This window comes from Cariama cristata, unplaced genomic scaffold (assembly GCF_000690535.1).
Source record: "Cariama cristata isolate BGI_N322 unplaced genomic scaffold, ASM69053v1 scaffold19153, whole genome shotgun sequence".
NCBI classification, from domain to species: domain Eukaryota; kingdom Metazoa; phylum Chordata; class Aves; order Cariamiformes; family Cariamidae; genus Cariama; species Cariama cristata.
The window spans coordinates 33,163-60,957 of NW_009609164.1; the positions used below are offsets into that span (position 1 = coordinate 33,163).

The 27,795-nt window shown below is 40.1% G+C and overlaps 1 protein-coding gene across 1 annotated transcript in view; it reads left to right on the forward strand.

Annotated features, from left to right (window-relative positions):
• The window catches only part of LOC104159516 (polypeptide N-acetylgalactosaminyltransferase 9), a gene marked incomplete at both ends in the record, with an annotated part of 80,548 nt that overhangs the window by 33,158 nt on the left and 19,595 nt on the right, over positions 1–27,795 (forward strand). The window contains 2 exons of the mRNA XM_009697448.1: positions 22,490–22,656; positions 24,767–24,941. Coding sequence (XP_009695750.1) covers positions 22,490–22,656; positions 24,767–24,941 — 342 coding nt within the window. The remainder of the gene's footprint in view (positions 1–22,489; positions 22,657–24,766; positions 24,942–27,795) is intronic.

Below are 27,795 nucleotides of genomic sequence, written 5' to 3' on the forward strand. Positions count from 1 at the left end.
CCCCCTGCAGTATTGCCTTCAGCTCTGGGGCCCCCAACACCAGAGGGATATGGACCTGTTGGAGCGAGTCCAGAGGAGGCCACGAAGATGATCCGAGGACTGGAGCACCTCTCCTATGAGGGACAGGATGAGAGAGTTGGGATTGTTCAGCCTGAAGAAGAGAAGGCCCCAGGCAGATCTTAGAGCAGCCTTCCAGTACCTAAAGGGGCCAACAAGAAAGCTGGGGAGGGACTTTTTACAAGGACGTGTAGCGATGGACAAGGGGCAATGGCTTTAAACTGGAAGAGGATAGATTTAGGTTAGATACCAGGAAGAAATTCTTCCCTGTGAGGATGGTAAGTCACTGGCACAGGTTGCCCAGAGAAGCTGTGGATGCCCCATCCCTGGAAGTGTTCAAGGTCCCTTCCAACCAAACCATTTTATGATTCTGTCAAGGGAGCTTTGGCTGCCATTTGATTGCCATTTTCTGTGAGAAATTTCTGCTGTTCTCATGAGCAGCATTTTTTGTCTTTGTCCCCTTGAAATGCACAGCTGCTCACATACAGTCTTTCTTCGGAGCTCTCACTATAGTGCCAAGAGGCAGTTTTCACTCCCTACCTTATCAACCTCTTCTTACGCACCATGTAGTACCACATCTGCTTACCTAACAGGTGATAGTTGTGCATTATAGCCATAAGGCAAAGCTCAGCTTGACTTTCTGTTTGATTTAGACACTCTGCTCTAATTATATATTGGAGAGAACTAAACCTACAGATCTTTGAGATAGGCTTTCGGAAAATCATTCTTGTTTTGTCCAACTTTGTATGCTGACGTACCCAATGGTCTCATCTCTCTGTCTCTTGATAATAGCTCTCATTTCTGAAACCTTCTAGTCTGCTTGTGATTTAAATTCATGTCATTCCCAGAACTTTTCATTTTTAAAAAGGGAGGACTTTTAATTTTTAAATTGAGAAGCAAGATAGAATTAATGTCCAAGGCCATGTAAAAAGTTCCCAGTCTATGAATAAAACCACTTACCTGGATTTGCATTCCCAAAGTATTAAACCATGCTTTCTCCTCATTCTGGCTTCCATTTAAAATGTTGAGATATACATATTTGCACACAGCATTAGGTATTAAAGATATGAACTAGGAGAATTCATACTCAAGTCAGCATTGCATAGACACAGTTTATGTAAGTAAACATGATTTTGCTATGCAAATGTGGGACTTGTAATATTCCAGGCTTAGTCTTCTTTTAAAAGACATTTGATCAGAAATATTTTCTTTTAGTTAATTTTATCTTTGAACTCGCCCCTTATTGTTATCCAGTATCTTATTCTGGTAGAATAAGGCCTTTTGTTCCATCTACAAGCATAGCTTCAGTAAACATTCAGCAATTTAATTGCTTTTCAAGAGATATTCTCATCCCCACACAGCAAATTAAAAAAATACATTACACTAAAGAGGTGTTCAGTCAGACAGCGTGACCATGAAGGCTCCTAAATTGGAATCACCTCCATGTCCTTCCACTGCAGTAAAGCCTGCAAGCCTGGGTGGGTAGTCCTGCTCTTGAGGTGCTTTTCCCATAGACTGACATTGTGTTCTGCTTTCCTACCTGCTACTGCCAGTGCAAATACTCCTTTTAACTCAGAAGCCTTTTCTTTAAGATAGGAATCACTAAGTCAGTACAGGAGACAGCAGCAGAGTTTGTCCACGTTGTGTTTGTGTGCTAAATCAAAGCAATGACAGTAAATAATTTGTGATTGCAATTCACACAGTAATTACAAATTTATAGTTTGATCCTAATGTGCTGTAATAAACGTCTCTGCTTTTTCTTCTCAGTATCAGAGATATATAAATATTATCAATACCTGAAGTTTTTCAAAGGCTATATCACCATGGAAAATATGTTGCAGAGAGCTCAGGATGTTTAATGTCCTGATTTCTCTTCCAAGCAGTAAAGTGTTAGCAGGACTTTGTAGCCCTCACTAACAGACCCTATTTTCTCTGTATAATGGAAGAAAGAGAAGCGTCTCTTGTAAGGAACAGGTTATTTTCCCCTTGGAAACACACAGCTAAGCTAGAGCTTGCTCTGCAATTCTCTGGGAGAAGTGTTATTTAATAGTGCAATATTATTGGATTAATTTCCATTTGTGTTATTCCATATTCACAATGGGTGTTGTGATCACATAAACCCGAGTACTTAGTGGAGATAAATCCCGTGTTGGCCAATGATCCTTATGTATACGCACAGGAAAGCAGGAGCATGTGTATTTGTATCAATCATCTCTACTAATATGTGTAGATTTAGAACAGTTTTGAATCCTACCCCCATGGGAACGCTGTTAAATCTGCTGGGCTGTGTTACATGTATTTCTTAGCATAATGTCAAAGGGCCGAAGTTTGACTGAATAGTCAAAAATAGATCTGGAGCAACTGAGATTTTGATAGACATCCTGCACTTTCAAACAGAAGTGCCCAGAGTCAGCCACCTAAACCCCTGCATAGTCATTAGTCTTCAAATGGCTTAGTTTGTTAGGGGTACTGAGAGTAGAGAAAGAGAACAGGTTTAGCTGGGATATGCTATATTGCTGCAATAGGCTTCAGGAATGGCAGCAGCCATCCATCTGCCCTTTTGGGGGAATAACAGCCTTCACTGCTATCAGCTGTAGCACAAAATATAAGTCTGTGCTCCAGTAACAAAGGGTCAGACTCAATCCTTCCCAATCATGCATGAAGACAGAGGTGCTACAGCCCCATATGACAGTAGCTTTTGACTTTATCAAAGATGAAGAATGCAAAAAAAAGTCAAAACCTTAGGGAATTTCATTCAAAGGTGGGGGAAAGGCCTCCAAACTTACAAAAGCTGTTTGTTTTACACTGTGGCATCCTGGAAAACTGGGAAGTCTCAGTTAACCAGATGTTTTCAAATGTAATCGTTGTCTCTCGGTAACATAAATTCCGCTGTTCTTTCCGGTGCACATGCAGGATTGCAAGGGGTTGAATTAAACAGGTGGAACACCTGTAAATCTGGCATTTTCTAACTTTCTATCACTTGACTTTGCAACTTAAATAACTTCTGAGGTTTCTTTACGTGCAGGACATGTCCACACATATGCACACATGCACTTGTCAAAAACACTTGCTGTGATACATTATGGATACTTTTGAGAAAAGTTAATATGATCCTGGAGCTTCCATAATGGCTAAATGGGCTTTTACAAAAAATTGTCACCGCTTGGTGAGGATCTTTAATTTAACTGATCTTTTTTTGTGCAATTTGATGCCGAGTGCATTGTGGCAGTTCAGTGATAACGATAATAACTAATACAAGGATCCAGTCTGCTGGCTCTATCAGCCAAAGAAGATATTTCTTTGTGTTATGGTCATGGATGTTTGTATTGAAAAAATTCAGCCCTAAAGAACAAACTTATTAATGCTGAGGCAACTCAAGTCTTTAGCCATAAAAAGCAGAGGAATCTCGGTCTTGAGGAAATTACTTTCATTTATTCAGTTCTTTTATGGAGGCAAGCATTTTCATTGCTTGCTATAGACATTTGACAATAGCAAAGCTATTGCATCTCTAGGGCTCTGAAGTGTAATTAATGGTTCATTCCACTCTATACCTAAGGAAAAGCTTTTTTAATTACCTATCAAAAAGGATTCTGGAATTGATCAAATAGTGCTATCAGGGGGACAGACTTGGTAAATAGACCTCTGATTTGTTCATTCAAGGGTTTAATAGCAGTAGCCAGTGTGAGGCCAGTAGCTAGAAAACAACCTTTCTGTAGGAGATTCTCCTTCAGTGGCCAGTGAGCTCAAGCCTTTTGAGAATGCAGAATGTTCACCTTTAATTTTGATCCTTTCTTTTGGCAGTAGAGCTCTGTGGACTCACTGATATTTGAGCCATCAATCAGCAGCTCTCTTGAGCCAAATCATATAGGTGTTTGCAAGCTCTCTATCATGAGAGGATGATAAGTGGTCTGGTAAAACGGCCCCTTCCCGAGGCTGTCGGAGCAGGCAGCTCCTCTGCCCGTCTGTGTTGGATGTCCTTGCAGGGACAAGGCAGGAAGGCAGATGGCTTTCAAAGAGCATCAGCTTTTGCATGAGTAGATTGGAGAGGGCTAAACCTGGTATTATTTGATTTTCTCCACCTCTGCAGCTTGCTCTGCCTCGTGACCCACTTTTCAAATCCTCTGGGGATGCTGGGTGTTCTTTGCACTGCTTAGAAAAGTGACACAAGAATCTCCAAATTAAGACAGACCCTTAGGATTCTTCCCAGGTTAACCAGAGTGCAACGTAATGGGCCCCTTTGCAAGGAATATTTGAACTGGAGCAGATCCAGAGCTTTTCAGGAGTCAGAATTTCTGATGAGCAGAAAATGACAACTGAAAAAAAACCACCACTGAAAAATATTTTGTGTGAGGCTGAACATCTGTGAAATGATTATTTAAACAAAATGTTTAGACCAATGAAACATTTAGTTTCCCATGAAAAAAATCAGTTTTAAAATAATGAATTTTGTATCACTGGCTTCTACCAATACTTTCAGATTAATGTAAGGTCACAGTAAATTGAAACATTAGTTAAAATTAAGCATTTCCTTTTTTCAGCTGACAGTGTTTCACAATCACAGTACAGGGACAATATTTTGATTTTCATTAGGCTTATTTTTTAATAGGAAACTTTTTGACTTCTTTTTTTGCACCCACTCTCAATAAATCTAAAGAACCATGCTAAAATTCTGAAAAACACATTTTGGCCACTCTGATTGCATGTATGACGTAAGTTGAAGCAGAGAGAAGGAAAAACAGAGATAGAAAATGAAGCAGACAAAGTTACCTCTGGGCAACAGATTGGGATTGTTTATTGGAGGGAAATTGAATAAGAGATGAAACCAACTGAAGTGTTTTAATTAGATCCCAAATCAATGTCCAGATGTGGAATTTGAACAGTGCAAAGGGGACATGTGCATACATGTGCTCTGGGACTTTATATAGATCTCAACCAGCTTTGCCAAGTTACGCAGGCTGGACATTTTCCTTGGGCTCTGAATCCCCTACAAATAGCACAGACACCTTTGTGCACACATTATCTGTATGCACAGTTGGTGATACAGCTTCATAGAGATGTACCCAAGTTTGACCTGACTTTCCATCTTGCCCAAGAGCAGAAGGAACTGGTGTGGACTGAGTAAATCTCTCTGCTGCTTCTTCTGCAGAAAGCTGGGCTCTGACCAGCTACTGCACAGTGTTTAGTGTTGTAATTCTAACTCAGTTCATTTGGGATAGCAGTTGACAAGCTAAATTTGCTTATACTGCTGCCTCTGGGCCAGTTGTGCTTATTTGTGTATCTCAGTTTATGCCAAAGCCTTATCACTGCATTTTGGGAAGCATTTCCTATTTGGCTGTAAAGGGCTCAGACTGGAACTGTGTAAAGCCCTCAAAGGAGAGGAAAAATCACCTGCTCCTTTGGCTGGGAAAGGAAACTCCCTGTGAATCATAGGTACTGCCAGCCAGCCCCTGTGCTTTATACCCCAGTGCTCTGTATTTGTACTGTACCTCTGTAGTTGTCACTGAGACCTGTAGTTCTTACTTGACCCTGTTTATGAAGCTACTGTACGTCTTCCGAGAATGCCGTTTCCCACAGCATTCTCCTGGAGAAACTGCTTATGGCTTGAATGGGCATGCTCTTTGCTGGGTAAAAAACTGGCTGGTCTCTTGTCACAAGTAACAAGCATTAGGACAAGAGGAAACGGCCTCAAGTTGCACAAGGTGAGGTTTAGATTGGATATTAGGAAAAATTTCTTCACCAAAGAGGTTGTCAAGCATTGGAACAGGCTGCCCAGGGAAGTGGTAGAGTCACCGTTCCTGGAGGTGTTTAAAAGACATGGTTTAGTGGCGGTCTTGGCCATGCTAGGTTTATGGTTGGACGCAATGATCTTAAAGGTCCTTTCCAACCTAAATGATTCTATGATTCTCCCAACCTCTGCTGAAGCTCTGCTCACTTTGCATAAATAATGATATATTAATTGGAATGTGGGCTCAAACCTTTGTCTCCAAAATCCCAGGTCACCATTAGGTCTTTGAATATTTAATTGGTTATACAATGTTAAATTGCTTCAATGAGAAGACTGACTGAGGGACAGATCAACACTGTGACTGTATTTCCCAATAATAATAAAAAAATACTGAGAAGTTTTACAACCACTTTTTGAGGCCATTATCAGGAAGGTTCTGACTGATTTTGCTTGATCAACAGCAGTAGGGCATGACCATGAGATTGCCCAAGTTGCACTATGCTTAATACTCTGCCTTCTGCTTTGTTGTGCATAGGGATTGGTGGCCCCAGTCGTATGGGTAGAGAGTACCAAAGGTTTTTGCAGGACATGGCTCCTAAGCAGAAACTCCCCATGAGCTGGACTCTGTGGTGTCTCCATAGTAGCAGTGCCAGACATGTGGCAATATGTCACAGTTAATTCTGATATTCAATAGAAGTTTTCTCTGGCTTTTCCTGTTAGATATGTTATTGATTCCCTTTTGTCTAGTGCTAGGCTTTCCAGTTAAGTAGTGACTTTAATTATACCACAAAGTGTATAACATGGATCTTGAATATTAACACTGACCCATGGGATAATGAAAGGAGGACCAGCAACAGTAAACTAAAAAGAATCATAAAAATGAACAACCTTTTCCAAAAACCCACCTTACATTCAAATGCAGTATTTTTTCCCCTTGTTACATTTTTGCAGTGTCTTTGTCTATATTAATTGTTGAAGACAAGTTCTGCGTGACTGTCAGCACTAACAAACGTAGATTCAGTGAAGGCTGAATTTGATTAACTAGGGAGCATGAAAAATAACTGATTGCAATGCTGTGTTTAAATGCAGTAAGACTGGAAGCCATTCCCTGCAATTTGTCTGCACCAGAACATACTCTTGAATATATGAATAATTTTCCTAAGGTGGGTTGCATAACATTGACTAGAAATTAGACATCTAATTTAAGGTGATCAACTTGACTGCCTTTATAGTCAACGGAGAAGAAGAAGACATGGTAGCATTGCTTACGATATATATTGTGTAATGTCCTCTGGAGGTCCCTCCCTCAGGAGCCTAGGACAGCCAGCTTAAACAGGATTTCAGGTGAATCCAATTCAAAATGTTAAATGCTTGTAGGCATACAGAAACAAGAAGGAATGTCTGTGTTAGCAGGCCATGTTGAAGAATGACCTGCCAGCATGGGCAGCCTGGGTAAGGTTCCCCACCCAGCAGCTGTGGGGGTAAAACTGGATGCAGCACAGTTTTCAGCTGGGAGGAAAAGAAAAGATGATCAAAAAGCTGTTTTGCATCCCTGTTTTTCTTACAGATCATAAGGTTAAATGTGTCTCGCGTGACCTGCACATCTACAGATGCCTTAAACACCATTACCTTTTTTTTAAAAAAGTATACTTTAGACACTGTAGTAATTTTCTGAACTTGAAAACAGATAGGCACGGTATTTTCACAGCAGAAGGAGTATTTCCTCCTTAAGAAGAGCAATGGTGGTGTACTGTCTTCAAATTGTGTCTGCTATTTTTTCACAGGTAAATACATATCTGTAATGTAGAAGCACTACTGAGATCCAACTATAACTTGCAGTTGTCTGCAGCTGTGTGTTGGTATTTTAAAGTTTCTTTAATTTCCCTCCCCTGGGCCCATGGTTGATTGTTGTCTGCTATCACTTCCAGGGAGAAAAGGGTATTCCTGTAAATTTCTGAACTGTCATGTTATGTTATGATATCACATTACAGGATAAAAAGAAGTAACAGAACAAGTCAGGCAATTAATTCAGGGTGGTATTTCTTTTAATTTTATATTTCCTTGCATGTATCTCTGTTACACTACACCTGATGTCCTTCTTAACGGCTTTGACGGAATTCTCCTAGTGGTTTGAGATGATGTTCCCCTTTTCTTTCTTGAAAAGTGTATGCGAATTTAGTTCTGCTGACAATGTGAGATTTGTGTTATCTCTAAATGCCTTCCTGGTGTAACTTTAAAAATTAGCTAGTTTTGGTTCCTCTTTTATTTGGATAGATTTCATAGTATAAGAAAGTCAAGGTTTCAGGTCAAATAAAATGAAGGTTTTTTAGTTGTTGTTTGTGTCTTTGTGATAAAAACATGAACAGGCCAAAATGTCAGACAATTTACTCTTCTGTCTGAAATAAAACTGAATCGTGAACTCCAAGTTGATGCAGTGTTTCATTTTAATAGTGCCAGTTCTTGCTTGTTTTGCCCATGTCTCCTGTTTTGATTGAATTTAATGCTAGTAAAAGTGAGAGACTCTTAAAACTAACCAGAGCTAGAAGTACCTGACAGTTAGAGGCTCGCAAATGTAAGCTCCCTTTCTTGATTAGCTTGATCCTAGATGCTTTCCAAGGTTTTGTTTCTTTGAAACAGCACCTGCTACTTAAATTGTTTGGTGGTTTTATGATGTTGAAGTATAGGGCCTCTATTTTCTATTCCTCCAGCTTTCTGAAAAATTCTTGGCTTCTGTTATATTGCTTCTAAACCTTCTGCTGTGGTCTCAAAAAGAAACTATAGTCAAACTAGGTCACCTTGCCGAATTTGACTCTAAAGGAGGTCCAGGGACAGTTGTTTCCCATGCAGTCTGTACATTCTTTTCCCTCATTTTCTACCAAATCAACTAGCTGTCTTAATAAGAAATCGTTATGCAATTTTGGCCTGCATCCTTTTGGCCACAAGAAATCCTGCAGCAGCTGAACATTCCCACCTAGAGACTTCTCTTAAATATGGTGTAAGCCCTGAGGAGCAGGAGCTCCAGGCCTGTGCCTTGTTGCCTCCTTTGTAAAGCCAGCACCAGGCTGATCACTGTTGTCTATTTCTTGGCTGTCCAGGCATATTTAAATAAGCCTTGTGAAGCAGGCATCATGCAGTATGTGTTACTAAGGCTCAGAACTCCAAGGTGATGAAAAACCCACTCTGTGCATATAGCAGAAGGAGATCAGGGTGTAAAATCAGATTCCTGATCTCTGTGGTTCTTGATGATTCTGTGCATTGAGAGGAATGGTCATGTGAACACTGGAGAAACTCAACTGGAAAATTTCGTTTTTCACCAAAACTTGTGATGGAGCTTTTAACTAGCTGAAGTATTGTAAAGGCAGAGTCACTGGGGAAACACATGGCATGTTCTGTGTTTCTAGTTTGGTTTTTTTTTTTCATTCAGTGTGCAAGTAAATGCTCTGTCTTAAAAAGATCACTAGCCTAAGTCTATAATTAATGAATATTCCAGTCAAATATTACTCTTTGCAAAGAAAGTTGGTATGGGTTGCAATTTCTTAGGTTAAGAATCCTCTGTACATTATTGTGACCACCTCTGGTGTATAGATTAGTATATACAAGAAAATAACGCTTGGAAAAATACTCTGAATCATTGTTTCTTATCTCCCCTCCCTAGAAAGCAAGCTGGAAGGCCCTTGATCAGCAGAAGGTTAGCGATAGTGACAGAAGAGGAGGAAACATTATTCTCTTATTTCTGTAGAGAATTATGATACAGCTGATATATTGTGTAGGGATCACTTAAGCAATGACCGGAAGCCATTCAATGGAGGAGAACAGCAGAGCTGCCTACTCAGCACAAATACATATCTCTCCTTATATGTCTGAATTAAACAGAGAAAATCAGGACAACTGTCATGCAGATATCAGGCAAAATCCACATCCCCTTGGTCTAGGAAGTGCACCTACAATTTTGGTGGTGGAGTGGCAGGATTTATCAATGAGGCATTAGGCAGCTTTAGATTACAGGAGACTTTATCTCTGTATATTGCTTACACACAAAGCTCCCTGTTTCTCAGCTTCTAGAAACGAAGCCCTCTGGAGTTGCATTTTACCTGTGTGAGATGCCTTCAGCTTGTCAAATAGTTCCTTAATTAGTTTATTTTCTTCTTTGCTCCAAGGGATGAGTATATTATTTATTCTACGCTCTCAGACTTTTGTGAGTCCGCATTTATGTATTTTGTCTTCAGAATGACCTAGCATTGGGCTAGCCTCTAGGGTAGTATGAAACACACCTCTCTGGCAGTGACTATGGTTCAGGCTTGACTAATGGTAGAATATTAATAGCAGCAATAATAATTAAAACAGTGCACTAAAATACCCTTGGGTGCTGTTGCTAGGTTAGACTGTACCCCTAAAATTCCAGAGGAAAGGCATAAATTTTAGTTATTTCCATCCACAAAGTGAAGAGTTGTCTCATTCAGCAACTGGAGTAGGCTTTTATCTCCTCTGTGGATGTTTCATTAGGACACAGTTCTCCCAGAGGGTCATGGTGCAGTTTACATTAAACTCAAGATAAAAATGACATTGAAATTTTGCTCCTGTATTTTGTACACCGCCTGAAAACAAATGCATGACCTACAGCTAGTTCATTGGCTCGTTGCCTTGGTGTTATTAACCCACATGTACCCAAGAGACAGGGAATTTGTGTTCTGTTTGCCTATAGAGGAGTACTCAGCTCCTTTGCCTGACAGTTCTGGGAATCTCTGGAAGCAGTGCGGGGAAAGCTTCTCTAAGTACAGATTTGAGCAAATAGGCTGGATGGAACACGTTGAATGTGTCTGTTCATATATGAGGTATGAAGGAGGGCATGGTTGTGAACACAGCCTCAGTCTGCTGGGCAGACAGTTAATGGAATAATCTGTTCCTCCAGTGGAGAGCATTCACTTCTAGATTTCTTTCTGATGCCAAATTAGTTTCAATCTGCAAACACTGAGGATGTGACTTCAAAATGTCTATGGTCTATGGGCAAGTAGGAAAAAACACCAGACAACTTACAGTGAAAAAGGAAGTTGGTTCTCAGGAGGCGGATTTGGGCAGGAACAGTGCACGAATCAGACAACTTACAGTGATAAAGGAAGTTGGTTCTCAGCAGGCGGATTTGGGCAGGAACAGTGCACGAATGTTGAAGTGCTACAATGGCCATAGCTTCTCAGAGTCAGGAAAGAACTAGCGTGTGTCCTTGGCCCCCTCAAACTCACAATCATACTTAAGTATGTTGTCTGGTCTAGGATATGTGCCTAATTTCTGTCAACCTGAGTGAAGAGTAAGCATATGCTGACCTGTTTTTTCTGAATTAGGATGGCGGCTCATAAATATAAAAAATCCCCATACGTTCAGTGTTTCGCTGGCATGAAATGTGCACCCTAGATGTTAGCTTTGTGCTAGACGGTAAATGTGGCTGGATTTTTACAAAGTGTTTTTATTTCTAAATGTAGCCAAAATTAAATTAAAATGCAAGAATTTTCTGAAGTGCTCAAAATAATTAGAAGGTAAGAAACTGTTGTTAACATTTAACTTCTAACTGCATGAAATTGTTGAATACTGTGCTGTTCACCTCTAGCTATCCTTTAATTTAAACAAAAGCTATAAAAGTGCAATTAGGCTCCAGTCCAATGAAGCACTTAAATATGTTTCTGATTTTAAGTATATAAGTAACCCCAGTGAAGTTAAGACATGCTTAACTGCTTTACCTGAAAAGGACATTTCATAAAGTAGTTATAATATAGGAACAATCCTACAAGTATCACTGGGAAAGATGTAAAGAGAAGTAAAGTCCCATCTGCACTTCAGGATCTGACCGCTCTTAGGTTTTCACCAAGCTGTTTTTGCCCAGTGATTTATCTTGCAGGGTCCTGATCCAAATTTCGTTGAGATCTTTGGATGCGCTCCATCATCTGTTGTTAAAGAGGCTTAGTTTGTCAGGCAGTTTCCTACCCCTGTCTACCGAGGGAAATACTTACGATGCATGCACCTTCATTTGTCCTCTCTGCTTGACTTGGAGACATACTTTTTTATAAACACGCTGCGACTACCACCAGGCTCTCTGCTCAATCCCATATAAAGCATCTAAACATCATGGATTTAATACTCCCATTTTCAGTGCTAAATCAATGTTCTTTATGCATTTGTTCTTGGAACACTGCTCTATTTGAACCATAATTCTTCTCACATACCATAAACTTGTTCTGTTTTCACTCTGATAGAAATCGATCATTTAAAGCAAGAGGAAAAATGCTGTGACTACTGTTTAAACATTTCAAGGCCATTGCTCGTTAGTCGAATCAGCCTCTGCATCACCTCAGCACACCAAATACTGTGATTACCAGAGAAGCATGACCTTTCTGGCCTACAGCCAGCCTTGCAACTGCTGGGACAAAGCAAAATGAAGAGCTTCTCACTATGGTTTTGGCAGGCAGTGAGGGGATGGGTTTACTCAGTTTGTGACTGACCTCCCATTTGGTTGTTTACTCCTCCAACCGTCCTATATTTGTACATAGGTAGAAAGAAACATTCTTCTGCATAACTGGATTTGACCAGAGATTAAATCTGGTCTCCTGTGAAATATGCTGGAGTGCATTAAAGAAAGGATTGTTTGCCAAACATCATTGTATGTCCTCCCAAGACCATAAAAAACATTGTTAGCTGAAGTAATAGTGGAAAATGATTGCATTCCTCTATCCTCCTCCTTACCACCACACTGCGACGTGACAGCAAACCTGTAATGAAATCCATGAAGAGCTCCGCAGCAGTTACCTTGAAAACTTTTTTATTGCCCTACATTTCTGGATAACACTGTGATACTCAGCCTCTGTCCAGCACCAACAGCACCAGCTGAGGGACTGAGATAGTAAAAATTAAACAAAAGTACCTTGAATTTTTAATATTAAATACTTGCAGTAAATTTTTTAATAGTCAAGGATAACTTTCTGTATTTACATATTATCTGAATAACAAATAGCTTCAAGGGTACAGCAAATTGTTCTGTGCAAATGGAAAATGGTGAGTTTAGTCTTATACATTATTTATGGAAAATCATGCCTTTGATTTCATCCACTACACTATTTTTCCCTTACGTCTGGCATGGTCTTGGAGTGTGATGGGTGAGGCATTTCAGAGAAGGTGATATCTTAAGATATGTAGTCGGCTTTTAGATATCTGAGCTGTTACGTTCTCACTCCTTGCAGACACACTGGGATTAATTCTTCCTTTGACATAAATATCTTTTTTTGGGATCTTGATGTACCACCCTGAGTGGAAGAGTACTTCTTAATGGGCAATCTGCTAGAAATCACTGTTGGAAATGCAGCTAAGTAGCTGACTTCACATTGCTAGCTGGAGAGTAATGACCCTCGGTGGCAAGAACAAGAACTGGTGCCGCAGGGTAGCAGCCACTTTTGTGAATGCACCCTAGAAAATGTTTTCTGGCTTCTTGAATGGCTCTTTGTGAACCTTCCCTATTTTAAATATGAGGTCTTAGTTTTGGCGAAGCACTGAGATGAGTCTATATTCTCTGTCCTCCATAGACAGCATAGTTCCCAGAATTAAGTTTCAAAAAGTTGCACAAAAGGTGGTGTTTTCTGAATATATTTTACTGGCAAGCACTTCCAATCAAAGTACTGCTATTGTGTGTGAATTGGCAAAAAGCCTTTAGTTTTGCCTTTATTTAGTATCACTTCATTAGTTTCACTGATGTTTATACTTCACTTAACTTCAAGTTCAAAGAGCTCTCTAATCTCAAAGCAGAATTTTGCAAGACCACTTTATTTTTTAAGACAACTTTTGTCTAGTTTTTACTTTTAAAGGATGCAAGCTAAAAACCCAATTGGAACAGGGACCAGAATCTTTCCAAAATCTTGAGAATCACTTGACAAATCTAAATAAGCCATTAGTGTTTTATCACCTAAAATTGGGCAGAATGCATGTCACTTGAAATTTAGTTGGGCTCTTCCTTAAATTTAAGTGCAGCACCATTAAAAATAAAGTCGCATGGAGTATACATTTTCTTTGGGGCTTTTTGAAAAGCATTTGAAAGCAGATTTCAGCTTCTCCATTAATTTTCAATCAGCCTAATGCTTTGTGATGCAGCATGCATACAGCCACAGGCAGACCTGAATGGGCACACTGGGGGATAGAGTGGAAATTTCTTACAGATGGTATTTCAAAACATATTAGTGACTCAAGTTAAGTTACCAAAAAAAGGCAAATACTTTTTACTACAGAAGGATCTGAGCAGCTTTTAGACATTTTTCATGTTAATAAAGGGGCTTGTTTTAAAAGTGAATGGAACTAGTTTTAGCATTTTTATATGTATAAATCAATATGAGTATTAGACCTGATGGCATGTTTCTGGTATTGTTTGCCTGAGGAAAGGCAGAAATAGCTCATTGAAATACAAGGCCTCTTATTTTATGTGTGTGGCAGCTACTTTTGAAGAGTCTAATAATCCTAAATGTAAGGGCTAATAGTCTTTACAAGTGGGGCCATCTTCATGCTGCATATGTTAACTATGCATATATATGGTGCTATCAGTCACTGATTGACAGTTCTTAGGGCTTTCTACCATACACATAAAATAATTAGTCATAGAGAAGGGAGGAGTTAAGCCAAATAGAGCAGCAAGTGTGTTAAAAAACAAGAGATACAAACATGTGTTGTTTTTTTTGTGCAGAGAAATTAGTCCCAGTTGTACTGGCCTGGAACTTAAAAAGAAAGAAAAAAGGACAAAAATGATTCTCAGGAAACACTTGTCCCATGTGTATTATTGCAACTTCATGGTGTGAGAAACATTCACCTATGTAGTTTTTAAGAGAGGACAAAGTCTGTGAAGCAAAGGTTTATTTCAGTGCTGGGTGTGCGGGAGATCACCTCTGTGATCCTCCTGCATGCACACCGGTTAGTCCAACTTCCACAAATTTATTTAGGACAGTCATTCATATTCATGTCATTTCTCGGAAGTCTTATACATATTTAAATAATTTCCCCGAAGTTATTTACATCTATTCCCTCCCACTTGCATCTGTGCACTGTTGTCTAGGGGTCTTCCTTGGGGGTCCTGGTGCGAAGGCTCAAAAGTCTTCCTCTCAGTTGAACTTCTTATTCCGGTGCTTGTGCTCCATTGTTTCAGCAACATTGCAAACTCAAGTGGGCAGTTAATCCTCTCTTCCAGATAAGGACGGGAATGTGCCATCCAGGAAGAGGCTAATCATGGCTAAGATAAGTGGTGTCTCCATCCCCATACTTATCTTAACCCTATATCTGAATGCATAATGCCCTGTCTCCTTCCCCATTCTTGGGTACCTGGAGACTTACATTCTTTCCAACTGCCTATGACTTAAGCAAAACTACAATATTATTTATCACAATGGGGAGCTTTAACCTACCCGTGGAACTGTCGGTGTCCCAGCTTGAAAGGGCGCTCTCCTTCGTGGAAGTATTACAGGACAGAAATTTCTGTAAATTTGGTCTTTTCCATAGGAATTAGGACAGAGAAGAGAGAGTTCTAAGGTATAAAGGACATTTATTTTGAAAAGGCTGCTGCTGTTCTTCATTCTGCAAATCCTACAGGCATGAAGTGCATTTGTTCATGCCTGGGAATGTAGGAAATTCCAGGACCAGATGTGTGCTGGTAAACTCATGGCGTATTGCAATCATTTGTATCTGGTTGATATTAAAGGACACTTTGCCTTGATACAGGAACTCTTTGAGATCAGCATGGAAACAAGGATTTGGCCTGATTTCTTTCTGATGAATGCAGATGATTTCTTTCTTAGACATTTGGATGCAAAATAAGGAAAAATGTGTCAAGGAGGCATGTGAAAAAAGCTGCTGGGATTTCCCGCGGTATGGAGTAGATTTAAGATCTCCGTTTATTATAACTCTGAAAATGACCATCAACATGACTGTGTACCAGAAAAACTGGAAGACAGATTATTTTAGTTGACTTCCCCTGACTACCCTTTAAAATGAAGCACTGAAACACTGTGACAGGAGGGACAGACACAGTTTGTACTCAGGAACAGTTGAGGAGATGTCTTTATTTTAATTAATTTCTTCTTCAGGGATAACTGCTGAGGACATGCTGCATGGAGTGTGGCCAAGGGCGCAACTGAAGTCAGGTAGAAGTTATTCAGGGAAACTGACCATTTACAGACTGTAAAGTCCTGACAGAGGAGTGTTTTAAATAACGCATACTATGAAGATAATCTCTAGAGTAATAGAAAAGGCAGTCATTTCTTCGGCATTGCATTTAGTTCTTGCAAAACTGTCATTCACTTTGTGCCTTCAAGAAGAATCAGGCAGTAGAGCTCAAAATTGGCTTTCGTCGCTTTGGTAAATACTTTCTTGGCTGAGGACCCAAAAAAAAGGATGGATACAGGAAGTCAGTGTTAATGCTGAATGTCCAAATACTCACAGGAGTGTTATAGTACTTGCAGAGGTGGAGTGAAAACTATCCCAATTTCTTTAGCTGTCACTCAGGGGAGGAAATTCACCCACCAAATCCTTTGTTCATCAGTGTTGATGGTTTTTTGGAGCTGCTTGGACTACTGAGCTTACAGCACCAACAAGAATTGCACTCTATATTGTATCCGCACGTCCGCAAATAAATTCAGGAAAAAGGAGGTCATGTTGATTTTTTTTCTCTGTATGATAAATTAAAGTGGCGGCTCTTCCATAAAGCAACACAGACTGTGAAGAAATAGCCATGGTAAAAAATTGTCTTCTGGTATCATCATAGTTTCTAGGCTTTTTCTGAAAACAACTGTCGCTTTTCTTTTTGCCTTAGTTGTAAATACAATGGGCTGCTTCTCTCAAGATACGTAGAGCATCAGCGTTCTGTACCACTGCTCCCTTGTTCACAGTTGTGAGTATTTATATTAGGTGATTCTTAGAAAATGATGTCCTTGAGCTGCAAAACAGAGGGAGAAAGTAAAAGCAAGTTTTGAAATCAAGAATTTACTGTTCTGTTTTTTTTTCCTCTTGGATAGGGCAGAAAAATCCATCCTTAATATAGAATGTTATGGTATAATAGAGTTAACGCCTTCTATTGAGAAGGAGAATTAATTAGGAAGGAGTTGGAGCCCTCTGCCTGACAGATTCACGATCCATGAAGCTAATCAGTTTTGTAGCCTGTCATTGCTTTTGCCGTGGACTGGTCAGCAGTTGAATCCCATGCTGGAAAGGAGATGTTTGCAGCTTGTCACATTTTCACTGTTGTGCCAATGCGGAACAGGAACGTAATGCTAGTTTATTTCTGCATGTGAAAAGTTGCTACTGCATCTAGCACTAGCTGCAAAGCTTCAGTGGTTTTCTGGAGAAAGAAATCAGGCATTGAACTAGCCACTAAATTTAGTGATTTAGCTGTTGTAAGTCGTCTGTGCCTACGGAAGTCACAGCAGCATTTAGGTACTAAAAGGTAACCATGTATGTAAGATTACTCTGAGCCTTTGGTTTAACCGGGTTCAAAATACACATTGACCTGGTGATTAAAAGTAGTATTTGTTAGCATTAATGAGCAAGGATTCAATAATCTTTTCAATATTTATCTTTGTCCTTTCATTGATCATGTACCCAATGAAGTGCTGTTCTGCCTCGTTCCCCTGCTGTGGCTATAAAACATGAACACAGACTATTCTGCAGCTTTCAAGGAATGGAGCATGTTGGGGGTTTTTTGTGCTAGAACTGCAGAGGAGATTTCTTCATGTCCAGAAATTTTATCAAGTTTGTGAAGGAGAGAAACCCACAGTCATCTCCATTCCAGTGGTTCATTGGAAAAAACATATCTTGTATTAAATACTTTAAAGATTCATGAAGCAGCTTTAATTTTGTTTGCATTTCTTCCTGAAGGGTAAAGCTGCCAGAAATCTCTAAATGCATTGCCTAATCCGTTTCCAAACTCAGTATATTAAGGTCTGCAAGCAAAACTCGTTTTTGGAGTTTAGCAAGTATGCAGACAGGAGAGAAGGCAGGAGAAAGAGAGCAGGGAAGATTTTTCTTTCCTTGGTAATGCACTGAACTACCCGCATGGCTGTAGTATCAGTCCTTCACAAAAAATAGTGCAGCTCAAATGGACTGTAAGACCATCTCTGATAAACAGAGGACTTTACAAGTTTCTGTTGGATCAGATACAAATAGAGTAAATACAGCTATCAAGAAATGACAGTTCAGACAAAGGAAAATTTCCTTCCCTTTATTGTCTACATGCTCATAGGGCTGCCATCAGCAGGCTCATGTGCAGCTGAGAAAGTTTTGTTTTCTCATTGTCCCAGTTTCTAATCTATGACCTTTTTTCTGTTAGTATGTGATTTTTTTCCCAAGGTTCTCATCTGCCAACTGAAGAGCCTGTCCTGTTTTCTTATGCCTGCATAGAGAGTGCTCACAGTTGGGCTTGGGGGCTGGCTGGGAAATGTTTGTTTAAGGAACCAGTTTAATGCAAGGGAAAGAATGAGTGAAAATGATCTCCAGAATAGAGAAACATGATCTGACATCAAGCTCTCTGTCATGTACAAAGTAAATACCTCTAGGTTGCCAGCCAAGCTCTGCAGTAGCAAATACAGAGCAAGAGCACTCAAAGACTCTTCTCAAGACAACAGCAGGATGCCTCAGGTTTGATGCTTGGCATTTTGTATGAAAGGTGCCTGAAGGGTTATTTCACATATCAAGTCTAATCCATCCTCAGCTGGTCTGTGAAAATGATTAGCCATGGCATCAGCTGTTGCTTGGAATTGCTAGTCCTAAATGCATCCAGCGGTGTGTTTCTCTACAGCATACCTATGTGCCTGGAGGAGAGGCACTGCTGCTCACGCAGACCTGAAGTCCTTTGCTGGTTATACACTGTGAGACCTGATGACAGTTCATAATACTAATTTATAATCACAGTAGTATTAAATGTGAGCTATGCCTGGCCAGCTTAGACTGTTGTTAGCTACCACAGAGGTCAAATGTAAGCTCTAAGTTCTTCCCAAACTCAGTAGTGTTAGACAGATATTAATGAGGCCATTTCAGCTATCAATGATTATAATTGTCCTCCCTCACCTGGTTGCCACTGTTCATAATGTGATCAGACCTGGTGCAGAGAAGTGGAGGGCATGGTGGTACCCAGCTCCCTTCCCTGGCAGAGTGCTGGGCGTAGTGTTGGTGCTGTGGGCTCCCCAAGCAGGGCTGCCTTAAACACCCAAGCACTTTACTGCACAGTATCAGGGCTGCCAGAAATGGATGGTTTCTTAATTTCTTACCAAAGTTGTTTGGGTGGTAAGGTTGAAGCATATAAAGGTGTGCCTTGCTAGGACACCTGTGTACAGTTTGGTGTCTTCGCTTTCTGGTTACTTTTCTTCTCAAATAATAAAAGTGACTAATCTTGTGTTAAGCTCCTCTATTGTTAGCTCATAGGTTTCTTGCCTGATGCTTTCCCTCTGTCTCCAGACTGCTGCTTCAACCGTTTTCTGAGAGGATGCCCTATGCCTTATTAAAAGTCAATAGGGTTGTTATAGCCTTATTTTTTTCCTGGGACTTCTCTCCTGCTGCCATGCTCCAGGGCCAAAACCAAGAGCTGCACGAAGGAGGACTTCATGTCTCCTTCTGACACTCTGACTTCCTCAACCTTGCACACAGGCACAAGTGAGTGAATGTTCCATTGCAATGCACCTGGTCTGTTGTCAGCATCTGGCTAAGCAAGGGGGATGTAAGGTGGCAGCAGGCGTAGTTGTGCTTTGATGGTAGTGCATTCTTGCATGTGACTTGCTAATGCCGCTATTTGGCTCAGAGTGTCAATTGCTGGTTAGAATTTCTTGGAATGAAGGAAGTATTAACTGTAAATTGCTGTGGCTGGTATCTAATTACAGAATACATTGGGAAGCACTTGGGCGACAATCCAACAAAGCACTTAAGCACCCACTGATTTTTAAGGAAAGGCCCCTTGACTGGGATTGCTGGTGCTCTCAGACATCATCAGAAGTGCTTGTTAGTGGACCAGTGCTTTCTCTTCACTACCTCAGCACATCCATCTCATTTTCTGAAGTGACTTAAGGAGTTGGGAGTTCAAGGTTGACTGGAAGTCTGCAGGAAGTAAACTCCTAAATCACTGCTGTACTTTGAAAAGTCTACTCAGCTGGACAGCTTCTTTTGCTGTTCTTCATCCTTGCTGTAATAAATAACGTTATGACAGCTTTTAAACCACTGCTAAATTCTGAGGTTTGCCTTTACCCATCTAGATGTTCCTGTTGCAGCAGGGTTGCCCAAGATATTCTGGTATGTATTCTGATATGCGATTCTTTCCAAATGCAGACATAATGCAGTTTTTCAACTATGACCTGCTAACAAAGAAAGGGGAGAACAGACAGAAGGTAGGTTGTGGTGAGAAGCGATAGGAATGACTTAACCCAGGTGGGCTAACAAATTCAAAACAGCCTTTTATCTAAAGCAGTCCGTGGTACCCTACAATGTAAGTAATCATTGAGAACCAAGGCATGAAAAGTCTTGTGAGCCAGCAAGACCGTGAAGTCACACGTAGGATAATGATGCATTGATTTAATATGACAAAGAACAAATAAACCAAAAGTGGAGGTTATGGTTTAGGTGTGCTGGTTTTAAAGCTTGAATTAGAAATACCAGTTTTCTCAGAAGGTAAGGGAGAGGATGGAGGAAAAGCACTGGGGTTTAGTCCTGCTCAACCTTTCAGCCTGGACAGGAACATGTGGCTGGATGCCCAGGTGTTTCAGTTCACTTGCCAATAAAACAAATACTTTTTACTCCGGAAAAGTTCAGCAAAATTTCTTGATCAGAAGATAAAGGAAGCCCAGCCTAATCCACTGAGGCCTTGTTCTATTTCAGTGGTTCCTTGTCTTTTCCTAGGCAAAATATTTTGGTCCTTCCACACATGCCTGTCTACTTCTGACATTTGTGTTCATCCTACCTTTCCTTTGATTGCTTGTCCCTCTGCATTGCAGGTGCTGCTTTGACTGCCCTCTCCTCCTCGCTGTACTTCCTCCTTCTCCTCCTCCTCTGCCACAGCCTCCTTGCTGTCTCCAGACTTTGACTACATGGTTTCTTTGCTTCCCTTCTTTCCTGTTAGCTCTGAGTGCTGATGCAGGACCTCACCAGGATGCGTGGCCTAGGGTGGGCTCCCTCCTCTGCCTCACTTCCACCAGCAATGCACTCACTGCCTGGGTACCAGTCCAATTTGTGGAGATGCAATTCGCTATGTCCTGCTGATACAAGTGAGGCTCTGAAGCAAATTGCTGTCAGATCAAAGATGTCCCTCATCAAGGGAAATCTTGCAAGGTCCATGTTTTTAGCTGATAGCTCTTTTCTGTTAGTGAAGTATTCCTGATGGACTTCTTTGGTATGTTGGTGTGGTCAAGAGGAAAATCACATTCAAAAAGAAATTTAAAAAGGAGGCTGTGTCAGATCATTCACACCTCCTGTAAATCTCTGTCCTTGTTCCAGGTTTATTTTTAGACTGTGTAAGAATGCTGCTTAGCCAGAAGTTTTACACAGTGGTCCTCTGTATGGTACAGACCAGCAGCAAGCTGCCAGTAAGTAGCTATGGTAACACTGTAATCAATGACAAGTACTCAAGTCTCTGAGCAAATAGTGCTGGGATAAGTAGGAATTATGAATAATTGTACTTTACTAGAAGTCATAACTGATTTCCAGAGGTTACCCAACAGTCAGTCATTTGCTACCCTCCCCATCCCCGTGACTGCTGATGGCGGAGGAAAAAAGTGATTGTTATGCCGAAGTAATGAGCAAAGAGGTCAGAAAGTTTGATGGGAGCAGGAAAAGTCATTTCCTTGTGATATCATTAGCAGTATTTTAGAGAGCAGGTTCAGTAATTGCTGTGGTAATTCTGAATGACTTTTGACTGTGAGAACACATGGTAACTTTTTAAAGTTAGTGTCTTTGCCAGTGGGAGAGAATTCCACTAAAATAAGGCAGTATGGTGTTACAGAGGGGGGTGGGCTGGGGGCTTGGGAAGCGGAGGTTCTGCTCTGTGCTGTGTGACTTCTCCAGGCCTCGGTTTTTCTGTCAAAATAGTCTATAGTAACATAAATGCATCAGTGAGCAAGCACAAAAGCAAATTGTGAATCTCAGGATGTAGCTGCCTACCAAGGCAATGTCTCAGATGGAGCAGATCTATTTCAGTAAGTGCATGCCTGTACAACAAACATCATGCATTTATTATTGCTGCACAAACTGCAAAATCGGAAAGGGTGGCAAGTGCTCCTTGTATGGGCAAATGCAAAATTTGCTTGAGTGGGTCCTGGTTTTAAAAGTATGATATCTAATTATGAGTTAACAGCAGACCTTCTGATGCTTCCCCTGGGAGCACAGACAGGCTATAGTATTGTGGGCCTTCTGCAGGTTGTTTTTGAGCTAAATCATTGATATTCCTTTGGTTTTCAAGAGATGCTTTTAACCTTCCAGAGAATAAGAGCCGCTGCAAGTCTGTGTGGGTGCAGATACGCTTTGGTTTTTGCTGAGTTGATGGAAAGGTTGCTGCTCCTAGCTATGTTGCTTCTTTTGAGCTTTTATCCCATCTTTGTTTGGGGTTAGAAAGAACAAAGCCTGCAAGTCCCTATATGCTGGAGAGCAATGAAGAGAGGACACTCTTTGGTGTGTTTTACCTCCCAGTGTCTGCTTGGGCTTCAATTCTTTCTTTCTTCTCTCCAGGTGCAAACAGATGACCTACCCAGATGACCTGCCCCAGATCTCTGTGGTCTTTATATTTGTAAACGAGGCACTCTCTGTCATCCTGCGCTCTGTGCACAGCGTTGTGAATCACACCCCATCCCACTTGCTCAAGGAGATCATTCTGGTGGATGACAACAGTGACAATGGTGAACATACATAAATTTTCCTTTAAACACTGTATCCTGTGTGGTTAATGGACATGAAATGTAAATCAAAGGGAGTTTGGTCACTACTAGCTGAAACGCTTTTTTTTTTTTTTTTACTGTTGGGATGAAACAGCATTGAATCATTCTGCATTTAAACAGCTGGGGGAGGAAGGTCATACCTGCAACTACTGATTTATGGCTAATAAGCTAGATCATAAGTTGGTGTAAATTAACATACCTCTATTGAAGTCAATAGAATTTACAAGAGTTTGTGTTTGTTGATGAGAGGGTTGATTAAACCACTTGCACGAAGCTGTGAGTAAATATTAACTATTTGTATAACAAATAAATATTATGTGGATAAACCCTGCTGATTTCATTGAAATCCTCACAGGATGAATGATATTTGTATAGGCAATTTTAATATAGAAATTATACTTTTCTCCACATTTTCAGATCCAGAGGAATATCATCATTGACTAAAACTTTAAATTTAGCTTCCAAGGAAAAGTGGGGCTACAGATTTTCCATAAAGATAGTTTCTATTTTTTTACATAGCAGCACACTCTGCTTCTTCATGATTTAAACAGGTGTTGATAATACCAGAATTTGAGTTTGATTTTTTTTTTTTTTTGAGGCAGGCTGTAAGTTAGACTATGAGAATGAAACAGAATAGGCACAAAGCATGTGCAACTTTCAGGTCATCTGGTTCATTAATGTAAAAATAACCCTTCTGTTACAGCAATCAAACCTCAAAATATTGGTGAGCATAAAGGGTGCTATTGACTAACTAGTTTCACAGTACGGCCAGGTTCGAAGACCTTTTAGGATACAGGTGACTAGCAGTGTTATAGTTGAGACTTCTAGAACTGTTGCATCTTCTCAAATCATATTTGTTAAAATAAGGCTCACGTTTAGCATTTCCTCCACAGATCAACAGCTTTAAATCTTTCAATTTTAAGTTGTTGTTCCTCTACGTGATCCCCAAAGAGAAAGGAAGGTTGAGTGAATAAATCACTAGAACAAAAATAAATTCCAAAACCTATAGGTTTAAGAAACCTTTTGTCAATCAAATTCTGCTTTCAGTTATGGCAGTGTATCCCATGGAGTAATTATGTGAGATTGCAAAGTGTTTGAGTCAATGTAATATAGAGGAGAATTAGACTCATTGTTTCTCAGTGAGCTCTTATATGGTTTTCCTCTGTCATTCTTCTAGATAACTGGAGATTTATCAGGTCTTTGATTCCAATGATAATGATTCTACTGTGTAACATAGATCAGAAGAATGAGGCTTCTAATGTCCTGGAAGCTTCTACTAGTTTTCCTAATAAATATGTTTGAGTAAAAGCCTCATTATGAATAAGTTGCAGTGTAAATGAATTACCAAACTAGATTGATTTTAAAAAATAGAGAGACCATTTTGGTAATTTCCCTGTTTATAAGCCTATTGGAATGAAGCTGAATAAAGGAGTGAATAAGTTTTGCTCCGTCTGCGGTTGAATGCCTGAAAATGAACAAAAGAGAAGTCGTTTATTTGAAATCTTCAATATCCATTTAGTGCAAGGGGGAAGAAACCTGGTATTAAGGAGTCTTAATTATATTTAAGGGAAAACCCTTAAAATTAAGGGAAATTAATTGTGATCTGAATTAGGTCTTGACCCAAAATCCATTTAGGTTATTTTTCAGACTCTTACTGAATAGCATAAATCAGAAAAAAAAAAAATTACCAGACTCCCATGTTAGACTGCTGTAAGGTCAGAATTGCTTCTCCGTAGACCACTTGTAACCTAATGCAAATCATCCAAGAATTAAAATAGTAATTATTTAAAAATATTTAGACAAAACACCTCTTCAAAACAATACTCAAATCCATCAGGCCATATTAAACATGTGCAAGTCTCTGATGCATAAAGAATTTCTCCGAGCTGATACCCCTGGAAATGGTCCATGCCACAACTGCAGTATTTGGTTTGTATCTGTGAGACTGACTAAGGGTTTAGCAATATTTAAGGATTTCTCTTCCTTTCTGTTGCAAAATAAATCAAAGTAAAACATAACATTGCAGGGCTTTTCTCATTCTGAATATTTGTGTGGGTTTTTTGTCCTGCAGTTGAGCTAAAATTTAATCTGGACCAGTATGTCAATAAAAGATACCCAGGTCTGGTGAAAATCGTGCGCAATAACAAACGAGAAGGACTGATTCGAGCCAGAATCCAAGGCTGGAAAGCAGCAACCTCTCCTGTTGTTGGGTTCTTTGATGCTCACGTTGAGTTCAACATTGGCTGGTAAGTTGTTGGCTGTTCCCACAGGGAGAGCAGTACGGTTACACTGTGCCCTATGTCTCAAAGGCTGTGAAAGAGATTTGCTCAGCAGCAGGGAAGCTGAAAAACTGTAGAGATGAGACGGTTGTAGGCTGGTGTTATCACATTAGCAATTACTTTTGAATAATACTCTTGATTACTGCAACATTGCTGACAATCTTCCACAATGACTGCAAGATCCGTAAGAAAGCTGTTGTGCCTGCACTAGTACAGCTCAGTGGAGAGAGAAGTAATTTAAACCACAATGAATAGGAAACCTCCAAAGCAGTCAAATGGGGAGACACCATTAAGGAGGCTCTGGGCTGGAGGCAGATGCATGCTTTCAAGTACTTGTTTTTATCTTCTTATCATTTTCTATCATTTCTTCTTAGAAGCTTGAATAGCAATCTGATTTCCTCATAAATTCTGTTGCATTTACGTTTGAGGGAAACACTGAATTATTTCCTGCATTTTTAATGGGGCTTGAAATCAGCATGCCTTTCCTCATCCCCTTTGCTTTGCAAGGGAGCAGTATTGACTGTGGCAAGCACAGTTTTGGACTTAACAGACCAGATCTGCACTTGGAGTAAATCTTTGTAGCACCACTTGGTGGCCAATATTTAGCAGTACTGGAAGTCTGGACCGAAGGAACTGATATGTACAGTCAGCTGAAAAAGGACTGCTGAGACCTTCGGTATGTAAAATGTGTATTTTCCAAAGATAGGCTGGTATTTGATAATGATGATGCAGGGTTATGGTGGAGCTGATTATGCTCTGCAGTTCTGGGAGATACCCCAAATTAAAACTAAAAATAACTGTACTTACAACCAGAGAGAAACTTAATTGCAAAGGAGTGGAGTATTTATTTTTATATGTTCATTAATGTCTTTATAAAATGGAAGATGCAATAAAATAAGTCTTGTAGTGCACCTGGTTTATGTTCACCCCATTTTTTAACCCAGGACTATGAAAGACTATAGTAGCAGTTGTAGTAATTTTCTAGAAGCTTAAGAGCCAGTTTATTTATTTACTTTTAAAGCAACTAGATCTTTCAAATCATCACAAGTATTCTTGTAGGGTAATATTGGCTGCTGGACAGAATTGGGGACTGGGGAGAGCATGCTGTGGGTGCTGTTCCCAGTGCTTGTCCTGCCCAAGCTGCAGTTTTCTGAGCCTTGCAGGGAATTTTTTTATCATTTCTATAAAGGACATTGAGATCTTACTGATGCACTCTACACAGAGAAGGTAGGCAATGGTGTCAGTAAGCAGGAAAGGGGTTTGTGGTTGCTTTGGGGCTTGTTTTTTTAACCTTACTACTTTGCATTAATGTCAGAAGGGGTTGAAATCAGCATAGCAAAAAGCTAGACTACTCAGTAAACGAGAGTGTGTATATATCTGAGATAAAAAGTGTTTGCGTTTACAGCGTCCTCCCTGGTGTACTCTCCTTTCAACAAGTGCGCTTAAGTCTCAGTAATACTACTGAGCCAGTCTGTGTAGCTGCTTTGAGACCACTTGGCTTCTGGAGTAGCCACAGAGGATGAATGAGAATAGCAAACGTGCACCAGAAGCATCAGGTATCCCTTTGTTTCCAGAGCCGTACGTGGAGGCTCAGAGCATTCCCTTCTGGTGTTTCTGCTGTTGTTCCCCTCAACCTTTTGGGCTGCTGACAGCCATCTCAAATCTTGTTCTACCTATTTCCTCCTAGTTTTAATTCTGTCCACCTGTGCACATGCGGTTGCCTGTCACCTCAATTTTCATCTCATCTTCTTTTACTAGGAAGGACTGGAAGTCCTTCCATCTGGACGCCTTTACTTTTTCCCACCAGATTAACATTACCCTTACTCTATAATCCTATAAACTTGGTAGTCATGCAGGAGTATCTTGTTAGAGTACTGCTGTTCTATGATCCTACTAAGTCTCATCTTGCATGAATTCCCCCCCCCATTTTCAATGTGTATTCATGTATTCAAAGGCCACATGGATTGCTCCCACTCAAAGCTGTCTATGGATTATTTGTGAGGCAATTAAAAAGAAGCCAATTCCTTTACCACAGAAAAGAGCATTAGCTTTCTGTCTGGTTTGCGTTCCATCTAGAAGTCAAGTACCTGCAGTACAATTTTAGTCTTCCAATCTATGTCTGCTTTACCTGCCTAATCAGTTGGCAGATTAATTCATAAAGAATCAGAGAAGGACTTTGTCGCTTTCTCATGAAATATGCAGGACTCTGACAACATAAAAACTTTTTTTAAAACAATAGTTGCTGCATTTATGAGTGAGTTTTTGCCTTATATTGCACTATAGCATTTTATGGGCTCTCACAGCATTACTCTCCAGGGACAATTCTTCTAAACTAAAATGCAATCTGGTAGGATATAAAAAAAATACAGCCTGGCAGGTCAAATTAAGTATTGAATTATTTATTTTGCTGTGCTTAATTGCTGCTTTTTTGCTTCTCAGGTGCTGAAATATATTAGCACAGAGCAGAGATTTTCTACTGACCTGTTCCCCTTAAGGCTTTTGATAGTGTCAGCCAATACTGCTGCTGTGAGAGCAAAAGTGAAGAGGACTAGCTGAAAGGGAGGCCATTACTATTAATTCTCAAGTGGAATTTTAAATTACTGTACATGTATACAGTTCATATGTAAAATTCTACCTGTCCTGCAGTAGAACCTTGTCTGTTTTTAATGGTGACTTAATGTCATTAGGAGTCAGCATCTAGAGTCAGCAACCCAGCAGAACCAATAGGTGTGAAAAGCTCCTGTACATTCCTCTCTGAGGGTACATTTAAGCTTGTATAGTTGAGTTTTCCCTTCAGTCCTCTGAAGATTTCAGCATTCCT